This window comes from Phoxinus phoxinus (genome assembly GCF_949152265.1).
Source record: "Phoxinus phoxinus genome assembly, chromosome: 10".
Lineage (NCBI taxonomy): Eukaryota > Metazoa > Chordata > Actinopteri > Cypriniformes > Leuciscidae > Phoxinus > Phoxinus phoxinus.
This window is the reverse complement of record NC_136885.1, coordinates 6,875,276-6,903,070: the sequence shown is the minus strand read 5'-3', so window position 1 is coordinate 6,903,070 and position 27,795 is coordinate 6,875,276. Positions and strand designations below refer to the sequence as shown.

General features: G+C 39.1%; 2 protein-coding genes across 4 annotated transcripts in view; both read left to right on the top strand.

The window, feature by feature from the left end:
• The window catches only part of rprd2b (regulation of nuclear pre-mRNA domain containing 2b), a 39,716-nt gene extending 37,576 nt beyond the window's left edge, over window positions 1-2,140 (top strand). The window contains exon 10 of the mRNA XM_079624955.1: window positions 70-2,140. Within this exon, the coding sequence (XP_079481081.1) occupies window positions 70-2,006 (1,937 nt within the window). The 3' untranslated portion in view covers window positions 2,007-2,140. The remainder of the gene's footprint in view (window positions 1-69) is intronic.
• Window positions 2,121-27,795, top strand: tars2 (threonyl-tRNA synthetase 2, mitochondrial). Of its 3 annotated transcripts, none has more exons than XM_079624958.1 (18): window positions 2,121-2,258; window positions 6,520-6,698; window positions 9,605-9,719; window positions 10,274-10,395; window positions 10,523-10,631; window positions 14,333-14,397; window positions 14,481-14,559; window positions 15,632-15,778; window positions 16,820-16,918; window positions 18,122-18,288; window positions 18,949-19,111; window positions 23,181-23,318; window positions 24,781-24,858; window positions 25,627-25,727; window positions 26,586-26,687; window positions 26,763-26,835; window positions 26,930-27,044; window positions 27,496-27,795. In XM_079624958.1, the coding sequence occupies exons 1-18, from the start codon at window positions 2,250-2,252 to the stop codon at window positions 27,636-27,638; spliced, it is 2,004 nt and encodes a 667-aa protein (XP_079481084.1). In that variant the 5' UTR covers window positions 2,121-2,249; the 3' UTR covers window positions 27,639-27,795. The 3 variants fall into 3 exon arrangements, with proteins under 3 accessions (XP_079481084.1, XP_079481083.1, XP_079481082.1); XM_079624957.1 differs by lacking the exon at window positions 2,121-2,258 and adding an exon at window positions 5,334-5,522 and having other exon boundaries at window positions 27,367-27,498; XM_079624956.1 differs by lacking the exon at window positions 2,121-2,258 and adding an exon at window positions 5,336-5,522.

Below are 27,795 nucleotides of genomic sequence, written 5' to 3'. Positions count from 1 at the left end.
GTGAAAGTGTTTGGGAAACCTGTTTGAACCAGTAACTATTTTTATATTTATTAAATCTATATCTTGCAGGTTTGTCATCTCTCCTTTCATCAGCTCGTTCGGGCACTCTCACCACTCCAGATCCTGGTCCATCTTCATCTGCCTCTACATCCTCTTCAGCTGCCACCAAAGCTGCAGCGACCTCCACCACAACCACCCCAACAACACCGAAGACCCTAAAGCCCACAGGCAACAGTTTCAAGCAAGAGTCCGAGCAAGAGAAAGGGAAAGAGTGGGAGAAGGTGAAGGAAAGGGAAAAAGAAAAAGAAAGGGAACGAGAAAAAAAGAAGGAGAAAGAGGCAGAAAGTGAAAGCGAGGCTGTGGCAGTGCCCAGCTTGGAGTCTAAGATCAACAGTTTCCTTCAAGGGAATCCTGGTTTCAGCGCTCTCGGACTTGGCCTGGACGACGCGGGCAGCAATAGCCCTCTCCTAGTTGTTGGGGAAAACCTGGACGGCACCCCTGTCCGAGATGAAAGTGGTAGCACACCCACTCAAGACGAAATCATGGACTCACCCCATGACCCCCAGAGTGCAGGTCTGTCTGGAGGGCATAACCTTTCACCTACAGCCTATCATAGTGACCCCTGGGATGCAGTGATCACTCCACGAGAGGCTCTGGGAGAAAATGAGCGGAAAGACCGGGATTACCGCACCCCACCACCCTCGAGGCTTGCTGCCTTTAGCCCAAGTGCGACTAAATCGGTCAAGGCTATGACCAAAACCAATGATGATGAAGGGCTGAAGAGAAAAGGAGTGGGTTTGAACGTTCCATCAGCGGCCATGCTGCAGGATCAGAGAATAAAATCAAAGATGGACGGAGAGATAAAGAAAAGTGCAGCCTCTCGCAAGTCAAGTGGAGGATCTGAAGATGGGATGAAAGACAAGGAGAGGAAAGCTTCGGCTGACAATGGAGACCACTACCATCGCATTGAGACTCTTGTTTCTGCATCCTCCAATGAGGGAGTTGCAATCGAAACCCTCGATTACGGCAACCGCATTCAGACGGTGGAAAGCATCCGCTTGGTTGGAAGAGGTCCAAGAAGGGGAAGCAATGCTAGTTCAAGAGTTGGTGGGGCCTGGTATGAAGAAGAGGAGTTTATGGAATCCCCACCCCCACATCGCCCTCGTAGTCACGGCCATGAGAATTCTGAAGAATTGGGATTGGTCCCTTCTCTTCCTCCTCCTCTCCCTTCTCATCCTCCGCCCCCTTTGCAGTACCCACCTCCACCCTACGCGAATGAGGACCATACACGGCCTTCTCATGGCATTCCTCAGCACCATCATCCCCCTCCTTTTTTTCCCTCTTCTATTCCTCGTGTCCCACCACCACTTCCACCCATCCCTCAAACCCCACCCCCTCCTAGGGACCACCTTTCCCCAACCTCCACTGTTATGGTTGGTGGTGTCCTTGTATCCATAGATCGAGTCCTACCCTACCCACCTGTCAATCTCCGTCCCGATGGAACGGGACTTGGAGGTAGCGGTGGTAGTGCCCCTCCAAGAGGCGGCAAACCCCAACTCCCTTCCTTGTTAGGTGAACCCCCACGGCCAGGCACTGTGAAAGAGCAATTTGCCTTGCGCCACGCCCCACCTCTTCATCGCCCTGGCACCCCTGGAGTTCCCCCACCCCTCCTGGGCAGAATTCGAGAGGGCCCTAGTCCCACACCACCCTCTACCCCAACCACACCTCCATCCCCAGTAGGTGAACCTCGTACTCACATGTCCATCCCCAACCGCCTACCCTTCAACTCCCCAAATAAGAGACCCCGCCGCCCTTCCTCCCCTCTGTCCCTCCTCCACTTACCAAACCAGCATCATGCGCTCCGTTCTCCACAGTTTCCCAGAGGTTCCCTGCCCCCCTCCCTTAACCGTGAACCCCTCCTGCCTGGGACAAAACGTCCCGCTGGCAGTTTCAGCGGTGGGCCTTTCAACCAACCCAAAAGACCATTCTTGCCCCCTCGATATTAGTATCTTAGAATGAGTGCTAAAGGCTCTGCACAACCTGAAATAGGCAGTGTAGCAAGCTAGCATCACCTGTGAATCGCAGCGTGAGACTTATACTGCATGTAAATACACATGCACTGACACGCCCTGCCCTAGAGCAGCAATGTTACAGCACTACTCTTCATAGAGGAAGAGAAGTTTTCAGATATCCTAGGGATGAACTAGGAGGAGGAGAATGTGGAGATCCAGAAACATCCATATGAAGGAATGCAAAAGGTGGTTATCCTGTTCAGTTTGTGTAATATAAGAGAGTGCTTGTGGAGAGTGTATGAGTGTGTATTGTGGATGACTAGTAGATACGCTGACTATCTCTTTCCTTCAATTAACTTCCTTCACTTCCCCACCCTATAACACTTGTTTTTCTATTGTTTCTCATGTAAAATACATGTTTCTGCTGTTTACAGGTTACAGATAACTGTTTTCTGTCTGTTAACCTCTGTTACTCTCTCACTTCGAGCATAGAGCCAGTGGATTTCGACTTTGCTTTATTTTCGAGTGATTAAATTATTGTCATAGACATAATGGTGGGCAACCATGATTGCTTGTAGTGGTCTTTAAGCTTCATGATGCTAAAATACAGCCACTTTATCAACCTTCACCACGATGTGAAGATTTTGGCTCACACTACATACAGTATAAGCTAACCAAGTGTTCAAGGCATAACTACTCTGTAGTTTTTGAGTGCTTTTCAAGAGTTCCCTTGCATTTTTTTTTTTTTTTTTTTTGCTCCCCCTTCAGTTTCAATAGATCTTACATGTATTCTGATAAATAAAAGCATTGTGATGAGAAATATTATTGAAAGGAAGGAGACTTTTCTTTACAGGTGGTCTCATACTTTGTTCATGATCAAATGTACCTGGATTTTTTTTCTGCCTTTTTTTATGTTTTACTTAACAGCAATTCTGTTATCCTGTTAGTCTTATAATGTAATGTAATGTCCAACATGTTTTCAGAAATGTGCAGAGCTAAAATACACAGCTCTGAACATTCGTTTCAAATGAAAGTTGAGGAAAGAATTAGTTTGGTTTAATTATTTCCAATTTCCTATTGTATCTGAAATGTCAGTTCTTTGTCTCTAGAATTGAAAGATTATGACACTTAGATTAACCCTTTATTATGTACACATGACTGAAATTGTCTGTGTTCATTACAAGCCACACTTCCATGCTTTGCATTTTAAAAATGTCTTGCATGCATTGTTCGTTAAACTAAAGCAAAATAGTACATTGTTTCACAACACACTGCTTTTCAACAAAATGATGTTTGATAACTTAAATGTGAATATAACCTGTACATTGTTGGAGTTTTCATCCATTGTGTAAGAAAAAAAGTTGTAATCTTTTTTTTTTTTTAAGTGCTGAAAAGTTGATTATTTGAGGGGCATGTTTTAGTGTCTTCTTTTGGACAACATTTGAATTCATTGTAGAGTGTTTTCCACGAGTAGCATTTCAGAGAACCCACAGACTTATTTTAAAATATTTGTAATAGCATGCTGATATGCAACAAAGCTGCTATGTACAAACAGAATGCAATTTATTAAGAATCTGCCAGATGATTTAATGTAACAAGTCTTCAGTTGTGGCAGAAATGTGAGTCATTTCTTCAGTTGGGGCCACATCTATACATTTTGTACCAGCTGCACCACAGGTTTACTGCTCAATTCTGTCAGACTAAAATGTGGATCCTTTCAGTCATGTCAAATGTACAGATAGCTGTCTGAGTGGACTAGTTGATTAAACTGATATGCAGTACTGTTATCAGAAAACAACAGCAAAACCTGCATCATTGCTCTGCAACTATCTTTAAACGCCCAACGCCATCATGACTCCTCACATGATTTAAATCAAATTTTGTTTGCAATACTATTTGTTCTATTGGTAACTGCAGACTTGAATGTTGTCGCCTTGCAGTAATGACACTGATGACTGATGACTGATGGTAAGCAGTGTTAAGACACTGAACAAACAGAACATTTTAACTACTGTTAACACCCCAAGTTCTACTTTTTATTATTTTCTTTTTTTGCATTTATATTCATGTCGCATACTTACAGAGATTTGGGACAACAGAATAGACTACTAACATCTTTACACCATTTGAACCATGTATTGTGGTTATTGTGGATTCTTATTTAAAGGGAATGTGTCAGACACAAAAACAACATCTGCACACATATATCCAACTAAACATCTTTGAGCTTAATGTCAATTGGAGCACACACCCCTTTCTCACATTGACAACCCTAATGGTCACTGATCTTATGCAACCAGTGTCACCATATGATGAAAATCAGTGATTACTTGATGGCATTCTTCATATCTGAAACATTGTGCACTTGTAAACTTGTTGAATTTGGTTTAGTTTTGTAAACTTGCCAATCATTTTGCAGTAAGGGATGACACATTTTCCCTTTCTTGTTACCCTTCTCAGTGACCAATAGATCATGCAAATAAACACTCACAGTACCTTGACGTTTACACTGTGTTTGCTCTGAACTTCAGTAGTTTAAAGTTAATGGTGAGGAAGTGTGGTTTAATTTACTGCAATCAGACCAGGCAGAATCAGATTTACACATTGCTTACTTGAAACTAAGCTAGAGCTATGTCTGAAACGCATTCATAATGTTCTTTAACTGTTTAATTTAGGCAGATTAATTACATTTTGCAGTAATTTTCTTTTCTTTTTTGTTTCTCTTTCTTTTTTACTTGCCTGTAGAGCTGTAGTAACAAGTCTGCTTGCTTATCTATAGGTAGGTAATGCTTATATAAACGCTTTGGAACAATGTTCTTACATAGGCTCCCTTAGAAGACAGCTGCACTCACTAGTAAAGTGCACCAGTTTGTTGACATTGTAAGACGTTTATTAATTAGTGCTTCAATCTTATGATTTTGGATTTCGTCTCTAGGATCCTGTAGAAATAACAGGGTGTTTTGAGTGCAGGTTTTTTTTTTACCTCGTATAAAGTAAGATCAGGCTATTGGAGGCAGAAGTGATGGAGCATTAACTTGAGCTTGCTTTTTTAATATATTGTCATACTTTGGTTCGAAATATTTTAGTGTTCAGTTCATAAACCTTCACTGTTGTCTCTTCAGTCCTCCGTAAAATCCGTTTATTTGAATGTGTTGTGTTTATATGCAGGAGAATCCGGAGCGTTTAGCTGTCAGTGATTGTATTTACTTGCGCACTGAGTGGACGCTCATGACGCACCTCTGGCTTCGCTTCTCATTGGTTGTTTCTCACACAGAGCCCGCCCTCATTCGATTGCTCTCGGCGAATCGGGTTTCTTGCTCGGTGACGATGTAGTAGTTCCTGTAAAATGGCGGCCCGCTGAGAGAGGGCAGCATTTGATGTTAATAGGGGAAATCATGGAGCCGTAGCTTTGAGTTTGAGTGTAACATGTTTGTAGCCGTGTTCTCGAGGTGGCCCGCCTGTCAGGCGGCAGTGAGAGCAGCGGTCCGGAGCAGCAGATACTACGGGAAGGTGTGCAGGATTCTGTGCGTTGTGACTGATGAGATCTGACAGACATGTCATACAGTGACACATTGTGCTTAGTAACGTTAGACCTGTTTGAAGTGGAATTAGAATAGCGTGTATGTGTGTGTATAAAGTAATAATGAAAGGTTTGGATTCAGACACTTTAAATGTGCTACCTTTTATTTATGCACTTAATATATATATATATTTATATTCAAATTAAGGTTCAGTTAAAACTACTAATATGAAAAAGTATATATAAATGAAGATTACTGTAACATAGCATAGATAGCAGTACTACAGTGGGGACCAAAAGTATGAGACCACACTAAAACTGCTTTATTTATTAAATATGTTCCCAAAAAAACACTTCATATAAATGTTATGATGAAAAATAAAAGATTCTGCTTTTTTCTTAAAGTTAACATTGGCCATGTGACTTTTTGTACAGATAATCTGATGCTCTTCAGTTGGTGCTCTTTAGATAATCTCAAATCATGCTGGAGAATATCATCATGTTTAGTTCATGTTGCTCCAGTCATTAAAGCAAAATATACACCAAATACTGAGATATTCTCACATTCATGTTAATATTTTTAATGAAACTTTATTTAAATTATAATGCTCAGGTAAAAAATACACATTTTCATTAGTGGTCACTTGTCTCAGAATGTTGGGCCTCATTGTATATAGTTATAAATGTAATGTAATGACTGTATATGGTTAGTCTGATATAATTACCATGTCCTTGATGCCAAGTAATTCACTCCGACGACTTTGAAGTTTTACTTTCATCCGTGTGATGTAATGTTTTTTTCTAGTTTGTGAGATTATATTTGTTTTGTTCTTTATTTTCATCTTCAAATTATACCGCTCCCTCATATTTACTAATAATATTAAACCTTCCCCATAGTATCATTTACTGATAGTCTCTGTTATTTTTTGCACAGTGACTGATGTGTCATCTCTGTATCCCGGACTCACACACTCTTCTCTGTTTCAGCTGCAGCCGTCTGCCAGTCAGGCCGAGCGCTTGCGGATATTTGAGTCTCTGCGTGATCGGCATGTCCCGGTGACTGGAGATGCATCAGGACAAAATCTGACCATCCGATTGGCTGATGGCAGAACATTGAACGCTTCTGCTGGTGTGACTGCACCAATACAGATCGCCCAGAATGAACGGTAAATATATGCCACAGACTGTGTCATGTCGTATAAATTTGTACCTCTCAATTTCATCATAATTGAGATGCAAGTTACTAAACACTGCTGATATATATCTGTGAAACCCACTGTCGTCTTCATATCCGGTGACCTTCAGTAATTATTGATCTAGGCAAAATATTTAAAACCTGGAAAACTTTGAATGTGTAATGTAATTTTTGTTTTCATGTTTATATGAGCAATATCACACTAATAGCCGTGCGATGTCACTCTGGGCGTGTGCCTGTGGCCGAATCACAGCACATACACGTGTAACTGATGGTGTCAAGCCAGCGACTTCTTTGCATTCTTTGAGTCCCCTTCTTCTCGTTCCACTGACCATCCCCAACATTGCAGATTTCTCTAGTGAGTTTGCACACATAACATGGAGTTAAACCAAAATAAGACAGTCGTAGTCTACGCTATTTGTTTTCCTGGTTGTCCATGGCATTTGTAACATTTTCCCCCGGCACCACATCAAATGCATAATTTTCCTTCTATCGAACTTACTTAATATACAACTCTCGCACCCGTACAATGCTATGGGAAAAATGATGGTTCTGATTAATCTGCACTTGGTGGTGCGACTGATGTTTTTGCACTTCCAGATCTTATTCATACCAACTATTGCAGTATGACCCATTGCGGGTGGATTTTCCATCTCTGTACATTTTTGATCCGAGGAACTGATTAAATTTCTTTGTCATTTGATTTTAAACTTCACTTCTCCGCTAGCCGCTCCCTTCATGATCTTTGCCTTTTAATGTTTTTTTGTTTTTTTTCACTTTCTTTCTTGAGTTTCAAAATTAAATGGATCAGGGGCACATTACAGAAAGATCCTAATTTTAGAATCCTATCTTATCTTTTTGGTAACCATGGTAATTTCAGTAAGGACCTCATTTCAAAACAAAAGTGCATATTCTTATCTTAACTACAGATAGGAAAATGTTTTTACAGAAGCATCCTAAACTTCAAAATTATTTGAAAGCCAACTATAAAAATCACACAATAATAGCCCTGTCTGAGAATGACGTCACATTTTTTAACGATACAAGATGAAGAACAGCGATGTTTGATGGTGGAAAGTCTTTGTGAACTCACAAATGATGTGCTGCACTTTGACAACAAAACTGACAAATAATTAGACTCCTATAAAATCAAAAGGATTAGGCTTTGCCTTTTCTACCAAGCTTATCAAAACCGTACTTGATGAAAAGCACCACTTATTTTGTTTCTCCATTTTAATCTCAGTTATTTCTATTATCTGAGTTTTCCCGTTTTACTTCACAGCAGCTGTTTGTGTGTAGTTGGTTGCTTGGTAACAGACCCGAGAGTTGATTACCGAACTCGATGGAGGAGTTTAAGATTTCCTAACTACAGATAAGATGAGATTTTGTAAAATATAAGAATCTTAAATCAACATAAGATTTGCTTCTGTAATACAAATTTGTGAAAAATCCTAAATTAACTTGTCAGATCTTAACTTGATCAGTGGAGCTTAATCTTTTTTTTTTTTTTTTGTAATACGCCCCCTGGTCCTCTTCCCTTTCAGCCAGCGAGGTTGCATCGTCCGCATATCTCAAACTGTTGATGGTTCTTCCCCTGATGCTCACTCCAATATCCAAATAAATTTCAGCATAGAGGTCCTATGTCTCTGTCTCTTGCTCTTGCTGATCCTGAACCAATCTGCATCACCGTAAAGTGTTGCACTCTTTCCTGATTGGTGCACAGCGATTTAATAAGCTTGGTCAAACTGTGGTCACGCAGAGCCACCCAGAGCTTATGTTCAACACAGTCGAAAGCTTTGCTGTAGTCGATCAAACACATTTACAGATCTTTCTGGTACTCAAGGCTCTTTTTAATGATCCTTCTGATATTGGGAATATGACCTAGTATCTCTACCCTTCCTGAAGCCAGCTTGGACATCAGGCAGCTCCTGATCAACGATCTGCTGTCGCCGCTGTTGGAAACCTTCAATAGGATCTGACTGGCGTTGAGTAATCAGTGCTGTTGTGCCATAGTTGGAACAATCTTGGGCATCCCCGTTCTTGGTAATGGGATAAACACAGGACTTGTCCAGGCCAGACACAACGCTTTGATGACACTGATTGGTGCTGGTTTTAAAAGTTCTGCAGGTATCCCATTGATTCTTGGGTTTCTTGCAGATTCTTGCAGTTTCTTCTTCCAAAATGTTGGGTTACCTATCTGGCCATTTTCTTCATGGTTTTCAGTCTGACTGGCGTACAGCTCTTCTGTATATTCTCTCGTCCTGTTCTTGATCTCTCATTGGTCATTCAGTTAATTCCCATCCCTAACCGTTCCTTTTCGGGCAGAAAATCTAGATTGCATCATCTTCATTGCAGCAAACATGGATCTGGTGTAACCCTTCCTATTTGCCTCTTCCAGATGTTGACATTGTTCGTCCAACTGTCTTTCCTTGTACTTCCTCCTTAGCTTTGGAGCTCTGCACTCAGCTTTTTAACCTTGTCCTTATTGCCCCTATATTTTGCCACTCTTCGCTGATCTGCTATATTAATGGTGTTGACGGATAGCCACCTACTTGTTGTCTTAGGCTTTTGGTTTGAAGCATATTTCTCAGCAATTTAGATGATAGTATCTCTGATCTCTCGCCATTGCTCATCTGGATCTTTCCCTTCTAGACTGAGTAGGTCAAACCTTTTTCTTTACTTCCATAGCATACATTCTTGATATGTTATCAATGTTGAGTTTCTTCTGAGTTAATGTTATTTAAAAAAAATGTACAAAAACAATGTTTTTTAGTGCTGTTTAGTGGATAGAATGTAAAGTTTGTACAGCATAAAAATAGTCTATGGAGACTCCTAATAACATGCAGAAACCCAACCTGTGTGTGTGCATGTTTACAGTTTTAAAGGTGCAGTGGTGAGCAGAGTAAATGGGGATTTGTGGGATCTACGTCGCCCTCTTGTGGAGGACTGTGAACTGCAGCTGCTGGGATTTGACTCAGTGGAGGGGAAACAGGTATTCAAGCTTTTTTGTATTTCAAGACTTTTGTCTTAAATGGTGAAACTCACAAAAAAAACTGTCAGAAACATGTCTGTGTAATATAATTTACCTTAAAATTGAAAGAATAAAATGTATTTTAATTCTCGTACTACCTTTAAGTGATGCTGATTTTGAATTGTATAATTGTTATTTGTTTATAGATTTGAAATTTTATTGATTTATCTTTTATAGGAAACAAATGACCAAACGGAAGAAATATTTATTAAGGGTCAAAAACAAAAAAGAAATATGATTTCTTTAAATTATGTATTTAAATCATGTATTTTTATGTTAAATATTATTTATTCTTTGTATTAATAATAACATATTCATTTGAATCACTTTAAGTCACAATATTAGTTTGTTTTTTTGTATAACTGTTTTTTACCTATTTTATTGAGTTATCTTTTAGGGAAACAAATAAACAAAAAGAAAAAATATTTACTAAGGGTCAAATAGCAAATAAATATGATTTATTTGTATTATGTATTTTAATAATGTAATTTAAAAATGAATTTTGTCTGCTGTAGGTGGTGTGGCGCACGGGAGCGTGTGTGTTAGGGAGTGTGATGGAGAATCTCTTCAGTGCTCTTGTGTGTCGAGAGGGAGTGTCTGACACGGGCCTGTACTGCGATTATCAGCTACAAAACAAGTAAACACTGTTCTCTTTAAAGCTCATGATAGAAGTCAATAGTCTTATGTACTTGTGTACAGTTGTTTTTTACGCATTGAACTAAAAATTTTAATGTAACTAAGTTGTGGTGCTGTGTCTATCGTAGCTCTCTCTCTCTGTTGGAGGTGGAGCAGAGGTGTAAGCAGACGGCAGCCGGGAAGATGCCCATCATCAAGCTTGAGATCACCGTACAGGAACTGAAAGAGCTCTTCCAGGTCAGCTTTACCTCTTGAGCTTTACAGTGTTCTTGTTCTTTTTGTAATTGAGTTTTCCTTAAGTTTACTCATTTAGATGTGAAAATGTTTTGACAAAAACTCACTGGGTCCCAATTATTAAAATGTTCGTAAATAAATGAGTAATTTGTGTGTAAAACAAGCCTTCCTAAAAACTGTCCTTTGGATTTTATCACATCAGATTTGTAAAGGCTGGGCCACAAAAAAAAAAAAAATGCAGACAACAAACATGACGATAAAAAAATCGTAGATTTAACAGTGCGCGTTTGTCCTCGGGATTTCCACCGCACAACCACACTTCCGACTCAACATGTTGAATGTTTATGATTTGAGCTTCAGCTGAGATGCTTTGGTTGCAATGCTACAGAATATCAGTGGAAGTAATGTGTTAGATTTGATTTTGCAGATTTGTTTTATCAACAATTGACCCTTCGCTATGCCGCGCCCGAAAACCGCCACTGGCCAATCGTGGCTTAGCAACCGTAACTAAGCGCGGGGGGTCTGGCAAGCTTTCGAGCGAGGGAAACATGCCGAAACGTTGTGCGTATGGATTGTGCAAATCTGATACCCGGTATCCTAAATGTTTGGACGGTGGGGTGGAATTTTTTTTCCTTCCCGAAACCTAAAAGCCAAGAGGAGAAATGCTGGCGTGGATCAAGCAGTGTGGGACGCCCCATTCACAACTAAATGTCGACAGGATTTACAAAAACACCTATTGCTTGGAATTAATGACGGTTCTTTGTTCATAATGCATACATTTTAATGTAAAATAAGAAGATTAAAGGCATAGTTTAAAATATATTTCAGCATTTTGTTAATCGACGGCCTGCCCCTGAGTAACTCTACCCCAATCCGATCGCGGCTCTCCCGGTGTTAGTGTTATTCCACAAGATTTATGGATAAGCTGTTTGATTTATAATTATTAGATTATTTTCAAATTCCACTTACCCTGCTATGCATGAACAGCTGTTCCTCAATTTGTGTGTTTCCCATTTGAATGGTCGGCTGCTGCTTGCGCTGGGATCTATAGGCTATAGCTTCAATTTTGATTAAATTATTCTCTAATCAGTTGCATGTTATTATGTTGTGGATATATCCCTCAAATGCACACTGCAGTCCCTTTTGTCTTGCTCTCTCAGATATTTCACCTGTTTGCTAAAGATTAGACGTGCCAGGCGCGAAAGCTTGTCAGGCGTAGCAACAGTAACTAAGGAGGGTGGGCTTAGCGAAGGATCAATTAGCAAATATAAAAAGGAAATTTTAACATTGTTCAACTCTCGGTAACCAGAAAAAATGACAAGCACCCATCCATATCTTCCAAGCACTAGCAGTCCCTGGAGGAACATCAGAACTAGAGCTGAAGCCGCTTCCTCGAGTCCCTCCCCTGCGGATGGCAACCTCAATAGTTAAAGATTGCCTAGCTATATGGGCAAACAAACTTGTGAAATATTATTGTTACACAGTGCATGAGTTGTCATCAGTTTACCTAAAAGAACACAAAACAGTCTAAGGTTTTAAGTAACGTTTACGGGAACGTGCACATTTTTCGTACCAACTAACATTGTGAAAATACGAACACTTTCATGAATCCGCAAATTTTCTTCAGAACGGCTTTATGAATGATTTGCACAATTCGTTCTTCTAGTGTTTCATGAATGGGACTGTAATCTGGGGCTGCACGATTTTGGAAAAAAATATTTGTCTGATTAAAAATGTGACTTCAAATGTATTTTTTTTATTAAATCAAAGTTTGCTGTGCTTTTTTTATAGGGCTGATAATAATAATAACAACACACAATTACTAAACAAAAAATCTAAATTACTACATCAAAACAAAATAAGAAATGCTATTGCATATTGTTTTGTAATATTGTATTGCTATTTGTAATATTTCACTGTAAAATAAAATGAGTATTTAAGGAAGATAATCTAATCATTTTATTTTTTAGTACAACTATAAAAGTTCAAAACTAATATTTATGGTTTATGGTTACTGTCTTAATTGCTTCATTTTTATGGAAAACCACAGCAAGCCCTTAACTCTTCAGTGAAACGACACTTAATGAAATGAAGACGACTAAACTAGATAACCATGGAGGAGCTGGAGTAGAAAGTTTACAGACGTGGTCTTCAAACAAATGCTGAAGCTGTTCATAGAGGATTTCTAGAAGTAAAAAGTAAAAAAACAGATATAGTCATTTAAATTTGTGGTCAATTTGATACATCATAGGTTAATAAAAATGTAAATTTAAATCAAAATGAGTAATTCACAGTGATCGGATTCATCGGATGTGTTAGTTAAGGTGGTGGGGTTTGTCAGAAATGTTTTTTTTTCTTTTTTTTTTCTGTACCTCCATGAAATACCTTTAAGTTAGCCTACATGTTGCCACCATACACATCAGCATAAATGCTCCTGATACAATTTTTAAAATAAACAAAATAATACATTTGTTATTAAAGCATTAACATTCACAAACCACTGTTAATTTAACATATAAGCAAGCAGGCTGCGTGCATGGTTTGCCAGACTGAATGCGAGCAAAGTGTAATAATTCCTAAAAAGCTGACATCGCAATCTCATGCATCTCTGTTATTATCATTGATGACTGCACAATGAATCTTTCATAATGTCTACACTTTGTTTGTTATAATCAGAGGATTTGCCAGCATGAAGAATTCAGCACTGAACAAAAAGTCTGTTTTGAGCGGTGAGGGGATTCTATCTTAAATGTTTCTGATTGGCCATTGCGTTCCAGAAATCAACACATATGTCTGTGATTGGCTACATCGCTCAACGCTGCAAACATGTTACAAATAGAAATTCTGGCCTGTAAATCGTGTCTATTTTGTTTTAGTTGTTCTTGATGTATAACAATTTATTCGTTTTTATGTTTTATTCGTAGATATTTATATTTAATCGTTTTATTCTCGCACAGCCCGCACACACAGAGTGAGTGCATTACCGCCCGCGCTCGCACTCTGTCATCAAATCTAGTCCCGCACCACACGTCTCTAGATCACGGGCCGGCCCGAGTATAGCGGAGAATCTAAGCTCTAAACAGGACAGAGTAACACGGCGGATATCGCTCATATACATTGTTTAGACGATGTAGTTAGGGGGCAGGCATGTGTTGCTTAGGCGGCCACCTTTAGCACAGCACAGAGAAGGCAAATAAACAAAGTGGCGAAATCAGAATTAAATATAAACAATATATCGATATATACGATATGTCAAAATCCATATCGTGTTTAAAAAATATCTCGATATATTTTAAATATCGATTCGAGATATCGCCCACCCCTAGGCCAAATGTCCTCACTTATATAATCCAGTATCATTTATTTATATAGGACTTTATACAAAACACTAACAGTTCGTTTCAAAACAGCTTTACAGTGATAACAGACTGTTGTTCAGCTGAAGTCAGTTCAGTGTTGATTCAGTTCTGTAAATAATAAAAGATCATCAATTATTATTATTTATTAAGTTCTACATTTTTGCACACAAAAAAAGTAATTCTTCATCTCAGTTTAGATCTCATTCAACAGCGTCAGTACAGTCACATCAATAATACTGTGAAATATGACGACTGACTACTGAGTTGACTGTTTTACTAGTCCTCACTAGTCATTATATCTATGGAATGTCTACATAAAACATGAAACCCAATGTGTCTGTGTAGGATGATGCTGTCAGACTGCAGCTGGCTGAAGAGCAGATAATGGGAAACACAGTCAGCGTCTACAGGTCTGAAGTCACTCTCACTGTCCCGCTTGTGCGTGTGTGTGTGTGTGTGTGTGGCGTCTGATGTCTTTCTGTCTCTTTGTCAGGTGTGGAGACAGTGTGGGTGTGTGTTCAGGTGTTCTTCTGCCACACACAGGCTTCCTGAAGGCCTTCAAGATGCTCCAGGTAACTCAGTTTTTGCTGACCGTCCTCCACTGTTAGTGTGTTTGTTGTGATGTTGCTACTTGAATGGCTGTTGTCATAGTGTTTACCTTGTTGTTGTATGGTTAACTTCCTGTTTATTGCATTAATATCTATGGCACTTCCTGTTTCACAGTCTCCCTTCCCTTTTCCCAGGCTGTCGTTCTCTCTTTTGGGTCATGACATGGCACTTAATTTCATTAATGGAACATTTTGTTTTTCTTCCACATTTTGTTGCGTTTGTTTAAATGAAAGTTTAGCCCAGTCTTCATGTTGAGGCATTCGTACATTAATGTGATTAAAATTTAAATCATGCTTTTAATAAACAACGGCATTCTTCATTTAGTTTGTAAACTAGAATGAATAATCTTCATGCAGCTTCTTTTTATATAATGACATTTTGTGTGACTACGACTCTCACGCTCCAAAATGGACAAAAAAATACTATAAATGTATCAAAAATACACTCGGGTTCAAAAGTTAGAGTTTTTGTTTTGTTTTTTAGTCTCTTCTGCTCGGTGGGGCTGCATTTATCAGATAAAAATACAGTAAACACTGTAATATTGTCAAATATTATTTTACATTTAAAACAATTGTTTTCTATTGTAATATACTTTTAAAAGTAATTTATTCCTTTGATGCAGAGCTGAATTTTTAGTCTTCAGGGTCACATGATCTTTCAGAAATCTAATATGCGGATTTTTCTGCCCAAGAAACATTTCTGATTATTATCAATGTTAAGAACAGTTTTGCTGCTTCATATTTTTGTGGAAAATATGATACAGGTTTTTCAGGATTCTTTGACGAATACAATGTTTAAAAGAACAGCGTTTGAAATTGAAATCTTTTGTAACATTATAAATGTCTTTACTGTCTCTCTTTATCAGTTTATTGCATTCTTGCTGAATAAAAAGAAATTCTGACCCCAAAATGTTTTAATAGTAGTTTTTATGATAGTCTCTTCATCTACTGAAGCTCACATTGTGTCCACATCACATTTAAAAATATGCCTTTTGACTCTAGTTAATTTTCTTACTCATATCTTTTTCCCTCTCAGGTGTCTCCTGTAACTTTTTCCGGTTCAACAGAAACTTCAGGTATCCTCAGGATGATTGGAGTTGCTTTTCCAGGAGAAAGAGAACGAGAGGAATGGGAGAGAGAACAGGAGGAGGCCAGAAAGAGAGACCACAGGAGAATCGGGAAGGTGAGTGTTGTTAGTCGTGCCGCTACAGTAGTAACTCAGCTGTTTAGACGCACACTTTTCATGTCAGGTGGTACAACCACAGTATATACAAGCAACTATTTGGTCGTACCGCCGACATAAAAAGTGTCAAAAAAATGAATGTAAACACTTTGAAATGTTAATTTAACAACTGAACACTTTTTAAAACACATTGTTCATAACTCAAAAAAATGCATTACATCAGTTTTGAAAAGATAAACATTAAGCTTTATTTGTCAATGGCCCAAATACCGTATCGTGGCTCTTGTTACAGATCGCTGTAGCACCTCAGTTCAAGCTGCATGTGAACAGATCATCTCTTCATCTTTACTACTAGTTATATAATGAAATAAACATGAATGAACTTCATAAGTATGTTGTTTCAACTGCAGAAAGACATCTGTACACACTCTTTTTTTTAAAGTGTAAGTCCACCGACTTTAATGCTGTCTGGTTTGTTTGTCGGACAAAATGGTTATGATTGGTCAGATAGCATGTCAGTCAGCTAGAAAAAAATAACACTATAGAGGAGCAATTTGTTAAATATATGCACTATATTACATATTTAATATATTTTTCTAAGCCTGTTCTTCAATATTTAATATATGTTTGAATAAATATGTCATGAAAACAAGTTTTTGACCGCTGCGGCTTAAATTTTAGTCTAAATTTAAAAAAAAATTGAGTAGAAACATAATTATGTCATTGATTTAAATTGCACATAAGGTAGGTTTTTTTTATAACAATACTTGTATGTATGAATTGGTATGTGTGTGTATTAACTGGTGAATCTGTATTTGGGATTGATGAAATGCCAAGCCATGACTGCTAGTAGAGCATTTCTACAATGTCGTCGTCAGTAACTGAAAGCCTTTGCTTTGGTATAAAGCTTTATTCATGTCACTAGGTGTCAGAATAAGCCCAAGACGAGTGTCGGCCAGAGCAACGTAATCTCGAACAATGTTTTGTTTATTTGTAATATTGTCCAGCTGGCTCTGATGTTCTGTTTTTGACGTGTCACAGGCGCAGGAGTTGTTCTTCTTTCATGATGTCAGTCCTGGCAGCTGTTTCTTCATGCCTAAAGGAGCTCATATATACAATACGCTCACTGACTTTATAAAGGTACAAACTCGTTTCACCCTTGCACTTGCATATGCTTGCAACATCCATTTCTCACATTCTGCAATAGTATATCATGGTGCACTACTTTGTAAGACAATAAGCACACATATAATGTACATTATTGAGTGGATATGCTACTACAGTATGTCCTGCTCATTGTAGGGCTGTTGAAGTGAGCATAAGTGTAGGTCATTATACACTATTCAGTGACCAAAGACGCACTGCACCCCTTAAAAGTTGAAGCCTTAAATTGTTTCTCATAATCTTAACCCTATTTGATATATTTGAAACACACATTTCTAAGGCCACTAGATGATCATCTTCTAGTATAATTGTAATAACGTCCACTTTCAGGTCCTGGTTCACTTGGTCTTTTTGCTGTGAATTTTTTACTGAATAACTTTATATAATATATCAAGGTGAACACTTACTAGAATAAAGCAACTTAGGTTTACTTGATAATTCGTACTTTTTTTTTTTTTTTTTTTTTAAACTTATGCTAAAATGTGTCAAATATGATCCCTCAGGCTTTTGAAGAAAGTTTATTTGTTCTTCTCTCTCAATCATCAGTGTATTGCATTGCGTCATATGTTTTGAAACTACAGAGCTTTGATCATAAAACTAAGCATTTAATTATCATCTTATTAAGACTATTTGCTATACTGTTCTGAAGATCTCATTGATTTACAAAACAACAAGCTATCATAATTTCATCTTGCTTTTTGGCCATATAAATATCAGCATCTGCAACAAATTTCATAACTTTATTCAGAGGCACAAACTGAGCAAAAATTTGTTTGTTTTTTTCCTCGAGTATGAGCTCCATGTCCTCACTATGTCATACTATATGAGACATACAAGCCTGATGTATCAAATATGACATTTAACAAAAACGTACACAAAGCTTGTTTCTTTTATATTTTGTCTTAAGGTTTAATAAACTGTTCCGATTTTTAAAAAAAGATGAATTTTTTCGGACTATTTCATATATTATTTTTATATATATATATATATAAATATATCATTATTATTTATAATCATTTGATTTCAAGGCTTCAGAGCATCTGCATACATATGCATGCATATTTTTTTTAACCCTTCATGTATCACCTCCTTCGCAGAGTCCTTCAAAGCCACAGAAAAAAAATGTGGACACTGCTCCTCATGGCATATCTTAATGTAACTTGTTCCTCTTCCTGTCAGAGTGAGTACAGGAGGCGGGGCTTCAGTGAGGTTGTGACCCCAACCCTGTACAGCACATCTCTGTGGGAGAGATCAGGTCACTGGGAGCATTACAGTGAGAACATGTTCACGGTGACCTGTGAGCCGCACACCTTCGCTCTCAAACCCATGAACTGCCCCGCTCACTGGTGAGTCCACCACAGTTGAAATCTTGAATCTTCAGTTTTTGGCAATTAAGCTATTCATACCGTTGACAAATTTCATAATTCTTTTTTTTTTAAACATTCAAAAGATTAAAAATTTCAAAACGTGCACGTCATGGTATGAATAGTTCTACTCATCTAATTTATTCATACACTACCGGTCAAAAGGTTGTTTTTGTTTTTTGAAAATGAACATTTTGAGTCAGCAAGGATACATTAAATTGATCAAAACTGACAGTAATTATTATTGTTACAAAAGATTACTCTTTCAAATAAATTCAGTTCTTAGAATGATTTCTGTATGATCATTTGACACTGAAGACTGGAGTAAGGATGCTGAAAATCACTGTCTATTTTTAAATGTAATTTATTTCTGTGATGCAAAGTTATTTTAAATTGAAATTTCAATTTTTATCAAATAAAGGCAGCTTTGGTGAGCAGAAGAGACTTCTTTCATAAACAATAAAAAAAAAAATCTTACCAACCCCACACTTTTGAACGGTAGTGTATGTTAGAAAGTAAGTCAATTTAATTTACATTTATTTTTTTCAAATCATAAGAAATTTTTTGCATTATTTTATCTCTTTTTGAATTGAATGAAGAATCCTCCACCTGTTCAGTCCAGTAACTGTGTCCTCCGTGCAGTTTGATGTACGAGCAGAGGTTGCGTTCTTGGCGTGAGCTTCCCATCCGCTGGGCAGATTTTGGAGCGTTGCACCGTAATGAACACTCAGGGGCGCTGGGGGGTTTAACCAGAGTCCGACGCTTCTGCCAGGACGACGCGCACATCTTCTGCACCCCAGAACAGGTACAATTTCAATGTATTTTTTTATTTATTGTTGCAAAAGCATCAATTATATCAAACAAAGTGGGTATCAGACGGGTTTAGCAACCATTATAAGAGGATGTGTGTCTCTCCAAGTTTGTCCCCAATGTTTTAGAAGATATTAATTATACACTATATTGGCAAAAGTATTGGGACACCCCTCCAAATCATTGAATTTAGGTGGTCAATGCACCTAGGCATGCAGACTGCTTCTGCAAACATTTGTAAAAGAATGGGTCGCTCTCAGGAGCTCAGTGAATTCAAGTGTGGTACAAAGTGGAAGCAATAGGGAACAACAGCAACTCCGCCACGAAGTGGTAGGCCACATAAAATACAGAGCGGGATCAGTGCATGCTGAGGCGCACAGAATCGCCATCTTTCTGCAGAGCCAATAGCTACAGACCCACAAACTTTGTGTGGCCTTCAGATTAGCTCAAGAACTGTTCGTAAAATCTCATGGAATAGGTTTCCATGGCCGAGCAGCTGCATCCAAGCTAGTGTTGTCAAAAGTACCGACTTCGGTACCAAGTCGGTACTGAAATTAAAAAAATGTGACGCTTTGAGCGCTGTTGAGCGTAATCATAAACACTTCTGATTGGCCATTGTGTTCAGGAGCTCATCGGATATGTCTGTGATTGGCTACAATGATCAACGCACGGGAGCGTTTGAGAGCACACGGAAGTGTTTGAAAGTGTTTTGAAAGCAAAAGCAGGCGTCTATCAGCGCCAGTGGATCGATCCGCTGATAGACGCCTGCTTTCAAACGCTCCCATGTGTATCTGTGTAATCGCTCGCTAAAGAGCGTTATTGATGTATATTTACAACATGTTTTTGAAGCGCTGATCATTGTAGCCAATCACAGACATATTTGATGAGCACGTGACAATGGCCGGCCATTCCGAGGTGTTAACGATTCCGCTCAACAGCGCTCAAAGCGTCACATTTTTAAAATTTCAGTACCGACTTGGTACCGAAGTCGGTACTTTTGACAACACTAATCCAAGCCTTACATCACCAAGTGCAATGCAAAGCGTCGGATGCAATGGTGTAAAGCCACCGCCAATGGACTCTGGACCAGTCGAGACATGTTCTCTGGAGTGACCAATCACGCTTACCAGTTTGGCAATCCGATGGACGAGTCTGGGTTTGGTGGTTGCCAGGAGACCGGTACTTACCTGACTGCATTGTGCCAGGTATAAAGTTTGGTGGAGGGGGGTTTTGGTGTGTGGCTGTTTTTCAGGGGTTGGCCCCTTAGTTCCAGTGAAAGGAACTCTTAATGCTTCAGCATACCAAGACATTTTGGACAATTTCATGCTCCCAACTTTGTGGGAACAGTTTGGGGATGTTCTTGTTCCAACATGACTGCACACCAGTGCACAAAGCAAGGTCCATAAAGACATGGATGAGCTTGTTTGGTGTGGAGGAACTTGACTGACCTGCACAGAGTCTAACCTCAACCCGATAGAACACCTTTGGGAGGAATTAGAGCGGAGACTGCGATCCAAGCCTTCTCATCCAACATCAGTGCCTGACCTCACAAATGCGCTTATAGAAGAATGGTCAAAAATTCCCATTAACACACTCCTACACCTTGTGGAAAGCCTTCCCAGAAGAGTTGGAGCTGTTATAGCTGCAAAGGGTGGGCCAACTCCATATTAAACCCTACGGGATTAAGAATGGGATGTCATTAAAGTTCATGTGCATGTGTAAAACTTTTGGCAATATAGTACATTTTATGGAGTTATTTTTTTATAATTTTATATATATATATATATATATATATATATATAAATTGTAGCTGCCTGCCTGTAGAGGACTTTTAGACCAAGCAGAAGTATCAAGCAGATTCAGCAGTTGACTGCACAAGAGGTGGCAGTAAGTACACTATTAATGTGCACATCGTGAGGCTCAATGTCTTACCAGTTTTTGCAAATTAGTTGTAATTTATTTGGTAGTTACTTGCGTGTGAAAAGGCACGATTTAGTTATGTGAACGATATTTATAGCAGACAGTCACTTTTGGATATAAACTACCGTGGATATAAACTACTAACTATATAGCAACACAGTTTTGGACTATTCATTCAACTTTAAATTTCCGCTAGAGTTATTAAGGGCGGCGTGAATCTGCGGACAATCTGCGTAAGTGCTCGGCGCCACCGTCAAGACTGCCGCAGAACATTCATGTTCGGTGTGGAATCGCGTCCAGTGTGAAAGGGCCTTGTCTAGATAAAATCTCGGACCATGTCTACACTGTTGCTGATGCAACCCCGTCCCCCACCTGGGACTGTCTGACCATCTCTCTTTGTTCCTACTCACCGAGTATAGCCAGGTCATCAAGCGAGATGACCCACGCTGAAAACCATCAAGATCTGGTCAGAGGTTGCTGATTCTGCTCTCCAGCACCAATTCCAACACACAGACTGGAGTGTGTTTGCTGCACATGCCACCACAGATCACTTCAGCAAGATTTGATGATTTTCCTAGCCAGAAGCTTTGAATTAACTGGGGGGTTTGCTTTTTGTTCACAGCCAGAGATGCAGCTTTTACCAGGGAGCTTATAGCTCAGCCAGGGTCAACCACATGAGGGGCATCATCAAGGCTAAATATGCTTACAAAAAGCGGATTCAGCCGCACTTCGACTCCTCAGACCCCCGATGTATGTGGAAAGGCATTCGGACTATTGCAGATTTCGAGACATCCAGTTCTCTCTTCCCGACGAGCTTAGCCACTTCTATGCTCGCTTTGACCAGGGTAATAAGGAGATAACCTGGCAAATTGCATCTCTCACTCTCCTCCACTGAGTTTTACCTTGAGAAGGGTGGATGTAAGGTGGCCCAGAGGGAATGGACGAGTTTTCAGAGTCTGTGCGGGGCAGTTGGGTGGGGTCTTGATGGGCATTTCCAATCTGCCCCTGGCTTTTGAAGTTGTCCCCAACCGCTTTAAGACTGCCACAATTGTGCCAGTGCCAAAGCATTCCACTGCTTCCGCCTTGAACGACTTCCGCCTAGTGGTACTCACTCCCATAAAGTGCTTCAAGAGGCTGGTCTTACCACATCTGAAAGCCAGTCTTCCCACTGCCCTGGACCCTCACCAATTTGCCTTTCGCACAAATTGGTGTACAGAGGATGCCATCTCTACATCACTCCATTCTGCCTTGACCAAGCTGGATAGTCCCAACTATTTGAATATTAAGTGTCCCCAACCAAGCAAGCCAGTGGCAAGGAACGCAAACTCCATCATGTGACAGAAAATGGAGAAAAAATACCTTGGGAGAAACCAGGCTCAGTCGGCGGGGCTTCAAAATTCAAGCTGCATCACAAGTCAGAACTTAGATTGTGGATCGATAGCATTCAAAAATTAATCCAGTTCCTTTTGCTTGAAGATTGGATTCATCTCGCCAGTATAGAGACAAAGCTGGCCATAGGTCTACGGAAAGTAGTTTTTTTTTCCTGAAAGAGGTTTCATCATCTGAACAATCGGTATGTGTAATCCATTGAATGCACTATCTGCGTATTCATTCCTGCCAAAAATGAAATGTGATGCTACCCTGATTAAAGTCTATAATTGGCTTCCTTACGGTTGAAGTTATTACAGTTAGCTGAACTTAATTACCACATGGTACTTTTTTTAAGGAGTTTTAAAATAATGAATGCTTCGAATCACAAAATGATCGCCAGTGACCCCATATAAATGGTCGTCTAAACAAAAGCTGTGTCTTAATCCATTAAAAAAACCTTCATTTTGTACCCTATTTATTTGACTTTCCTTGTTTTCCATCTGTATTTCTGAAAGTAAAGCATGTAATTCTCTCTCTTGAGGAAGCCCAGCAATTATGTTATGTAGCACATGATTCGTCATAAAAAAAAAAGAGTGTTTTTGTGTCTGTGTGTTTGTGCAGCTCTTGCTTTGGTCTTCTGTGTTAAGGAATGCGTCTCGCTCGCTTGTATTTGGACTGACGTATGATTTATCTTTTATAATGTCAGTGTTTATACTGTCTCTCATACACGCCCTTCACTTGTTTATTCGTTGCTGCGTCTCTTTTCTCTTCAGCTGGAGGAGGAGATCACGGCGTGTTTGGACTTTGTGAGGAGCGTATATCGCGTCTTCGGTTTCTCCTTTCACTGTCTCCTCTCCACGCGACCCACGCCCTGTCTGGGAGAGCCCGCCCTCTGGGACTGTGCTGAACAGGTACGCCTGTCAATTGATCGCCACCCACCACAGTGTTATTTTAGTATTATTCATATACTATTATAGTACTTCTTTATATTTCAATTAGCTTATTTTTATATTTTTATTTTAAGTTTTAATTAGTTTGCTTTTCTTTTTCTTTTTTGTAAGGTTTCTGTTTAGCATTCATTTATTTTTATTTTAGTACTTCAACTTTTTTTATTTCTGTTAGTTGCGGGGGCAACATTTCTAATAAAAAATAACCTAATATTTATATTTTATTTTTATGTTATATTAAGTTTTTATGAGCTTTTATCATTTTTATTTGATTTTTAAAAATATTTCTGTTTTGCATTAATTTATAATTGTATTTTGGTTTTTGTAATTTTAGTTCTTCAACTTTTTTTCTGTTAGTTGCCAAGGCATGAATTTAACTTTAAATTGTAATTTATATTATATTTTAATTCAACATCATATTTACTTTTCATTTGAAGTTATGTGCTTTTTGTAAATATATATATTTCTATTCAGCATTAATTTATAATTTTATTTCAGTTTTAGTCATTTTAGTACTTACCTTAATCATATTTATTTAGTCATATCATATTAGGCAGTGTTTCTAATTTAAAATAATTTAATATTAACCTTATTTCAATGGGCTTTATGCACAGCTGCACTACTTCCTGAACTTTAGCCAGCTCCTTTGTTTCCTGTCTGCCATTATTGGACAAACTGATTAATCCAGGTGTGTCTGATTATTGTTGTTGGTCAGGCACACCTGGATTTATCAGTTTGTCCAAAAATGGCAGACAGGAAACAAAGGAGTTGGCTAAAGTTCAGGAAGTAGTGCAGCTGTGCATAAAGCCCATTGCTGAGCAGTTTTTAGTAGTTTTAGTTAACACCACCAGGCGTGACGCAGAAGGCTGTTTGTGTTCCTGCATCTGGTGTCAGGATTATAAGATCCTGTCCGTACATGTACCAACATATGCGGTGAGAAATAACGGAAACACGCGGAGTAAGTGTAGGGCAGGTCCAAACAGACGGGTTACGTGACAGGGATTCATTAATGTTGATCATCAGGGTCACCGTGTGGAATGAGGCGAATAGGTCATGTGTCAGAGGAGGGAAACAAACAGCCAATGTGTGAAGAGAATCAGTGAGCCAATCAGAGCTGAGCGTGACGTGCATAAGGCTGTCAGTGTTAAGCGCACTGCACGAGGCATTTGCTTTATAAGGATGGATGTGGTTTCCAGGCAGGGTTGTCTGATTTTGGGGGGGGGGTTAAACAAGGAAACACTAATATATCTCCTAGCGCTCTCTTCCTCAAACTAATGCTGTTTTCAGCTCCGCATGTTTTGGGATTATTGAATTCGATGTTTACAGAAGGTTCTGTTATTAGTGCTTCCAGGGCCAAACTTGTACACTGACACATTCCAGATTTCCCTCTGAAATGACTCTCCCTCTTGTATTTGTCCCGGAGCAGCAGTTGGAGAGCAGTCTCAAGCAGTTTGAGGAGCACTGGGAGTTAAACCCCGGAGATGGGGCGTTTTATGGACCCAAGGTGAGGCCGGCAGAGGGAGACACTGTGCTGGACACTGCATGGGGATAGAAATGTACCAGTGAAACAAAACGGTGAAAAAGGGATATTCACTTTCCCTCACACATTTTTAACTTTGATGTTGATAGTCTATTATCATGTTATGCATCAGTTACACATATCTTACTAACCCCCAAATGTAATGTTTTTGAGTTCTTTTATTTATTTGATCAAAATACAGTAAAAACAGTAATATTGTGAAATTATTACAATTTAAAATAACTGTTTTCTATTGTAGTGTAATTTATTCCTGTGATCAAAGCTGAATGTTCAGCATCATTACTCCAGTCTTCAGTGTCACATGATCCTTCAGAAATTATTCTGATATTCTGATTTGAGCTCAATAAATATTACTTAATATCACAGACAGTTCAAAAGAACAGCATTGATTTGAAATAGAAATCGTTTGTAACATAATAAATGTGTTGGCTGTCAATTTTGATCAGTTTATTGTATCCTTGCGGCATAAAAGTAATAATTTCTTAACTTTTAGATACGCATTTAGTTACGCAGAACTGAGTTTTCCTGGCTGGAGGGTCGATGTTTTTAAACGCACATCAGATTCATTCGCTCACACTGCTTATCACACTCTTATATATAAATGTTCTTGACTTCCTCAGTTTCTGAGCAGTAAAGCTTGTAGCTCAGTAGCTCGTCCATTGTTAGATGGCTTTGATAGAGAAATGCGGTGTTCAGCTGGCACTTCATTTTGTTCTTTTACAATCTGTTCAGATCGACATCCAGATACGGGATGCCCTGGGCCGACAGCACCAGTGTGCCACTATTCAGCTGGACTTCCAGCTGCCCATCAGATTTAACCTGCAGTATATCGGGTAAGATTTGTAGGTCACTTTTACCCTAAATCTGAATAAAATATGAACAATTATGTGAAATTATATTTTACATGAAGAAAGTGATGTCTTTTTTAAGACCATTCAAATTTTCTACAATGGGAAATTATTTTCATAAACATTAAGCACATTTCCCCACAATTGTGCATCGTGGCGTGTTACTTGTAAGTTTCTAGTAATTCAGAGAGAGAGAGAGAGAGAGAGAGAGAGAGACAAAGGCAGAGCCTCTGTCTCAAGACCACCTCAGCATCCAAAGCAAAGAGACCAGAAGAACATTTCCAATCCTGTTTTGTCATCTCCTCCGACCATGTAACTAACACCTAGGTGTGAGATATTCAAACTGACCAATCAGACCATCACCATTTCCCCCATTGTCCAAAAGCTTTGGCCTAATTAGGCCGACATCAGTCTTAGCACTGCTGTACTGGAAATGTCTGAGAGAAAAGCGTCTTGTGTCTTTGTTGCGTTGAAATAATCTTGGATTATTTCCAACCTTACACTATTTTAGTGCATCATGCTCAACTAAATGAAAATGAGAAATGTTGCTTTGGCAACTAGATGAAATAAGTTTGTTGGGTAAATCTTTGTTTCCTTGTTACACATTACATGTAGTAACTATAGTAATAACTATAAATAATGCATAATTACAACCAATTAACCCTAAACCAAGCTTTCAGAATGGCTTACATTCTGAAAAATATGGAAAATCAAAGGCGGTACAATAAATACTGTCTGAATATCATGTTAATGGCTATAATCGTTAGAATATGTTAAACGCCTTCTTCTCCTTATTCTATTTCAGAGTCTGTAAGTTGGTGTCATGTGATTTCTGTTTCTCAGGGCTGATGGACAGATGCACAGGCCGATCATGATACACCGGGCAGTGCTGGGGTCCTTGGAGAGGATGATCGCTATCCTGGCCGAAAACTTTGGAGGGAAATGGTGTGTGCGCATGTTTGTGTGTGAGTTCAGTGATGTTTGGAATTGGTAAAGTTCTCACTTTTCTTTCTTCCTCAGGCCTTTCTGGCTGTCTCCAGCACAGGTGATGGTTGTGCCGGTAGGGGGCGACAGTGAGACGTATGGGCGAGAGGTCAGAAGAAACAACTCTCTGGACTAACTTCATTTATATATAAACATTTTATGGATAGTTGTGGGTGTTTGATGCATTGTGCTCTGGGTTTAAGGTGGTCTGCAGCCTGAGGGAAGCGGGATTCATGGCTGATATTGATGATGATCGTGGAAACACCTTAAATAAGAAAATCCGCTCTGCGCAGCTCGCACAGTACAATTATATATTCGGTAAGGATTTATTCTGGGATGTTGCCATATTTAAAGTCAAGTCACCTTTATTTCTATAGAGCTTTATACAACACAGATTGTTTCAAAGCAGCCAAAACTGGGTAATGAAGCAAACATCATTTAAAATATAAGACAAATTAAAATTCTGCTGTAAACAGCTCTAAAAAGACTATTCAGCTCAATTTAGTTCAGTGTTGATTCAATTCGGTTCAAATGTTGCAAAAGTTAATTAATTCAGTAATATGACTGTATATTAAGTGTTTTTTAAACCCTGATCGAAACACAGAAATGCTTTCTTTTATCGCACATATGATTCCTGCAGTTCTGTGTAGTGCAGAAATGACACGCTTCAACTGTTCCCATCCAGAAAACACATGTGTAAAGAATGAGTGTTCTGGGGCCCATTAAGAAAAGGTCAGATAAAGCAAGCCTTGCTCTGTTTGTCGCGCAGTGGTCGGAGAGAAAGAGCGTGAAAGCGGGAGCGTGAGCGTGCGGACGAGAGGAGGGAAGCAGCTCGGCCAGAAACCACTGGAGGATGTGATGAGGTCACTGACTGAACTCGGACAGAGACGCAGCGGTCAGGAGGAGCTTTAAATGCGAGCGAGAGATACGACAGAAGCAGAGCCCTGCATGCGGACTAACACGCCAGACGCTGAGAGATTTCTATTACATTCATTCATTTCGCCAGTGGATCGCTCTGTTTTTTATTTCATTTTTTATTTATAAGAAGATAATAAATTACTTTTTAATA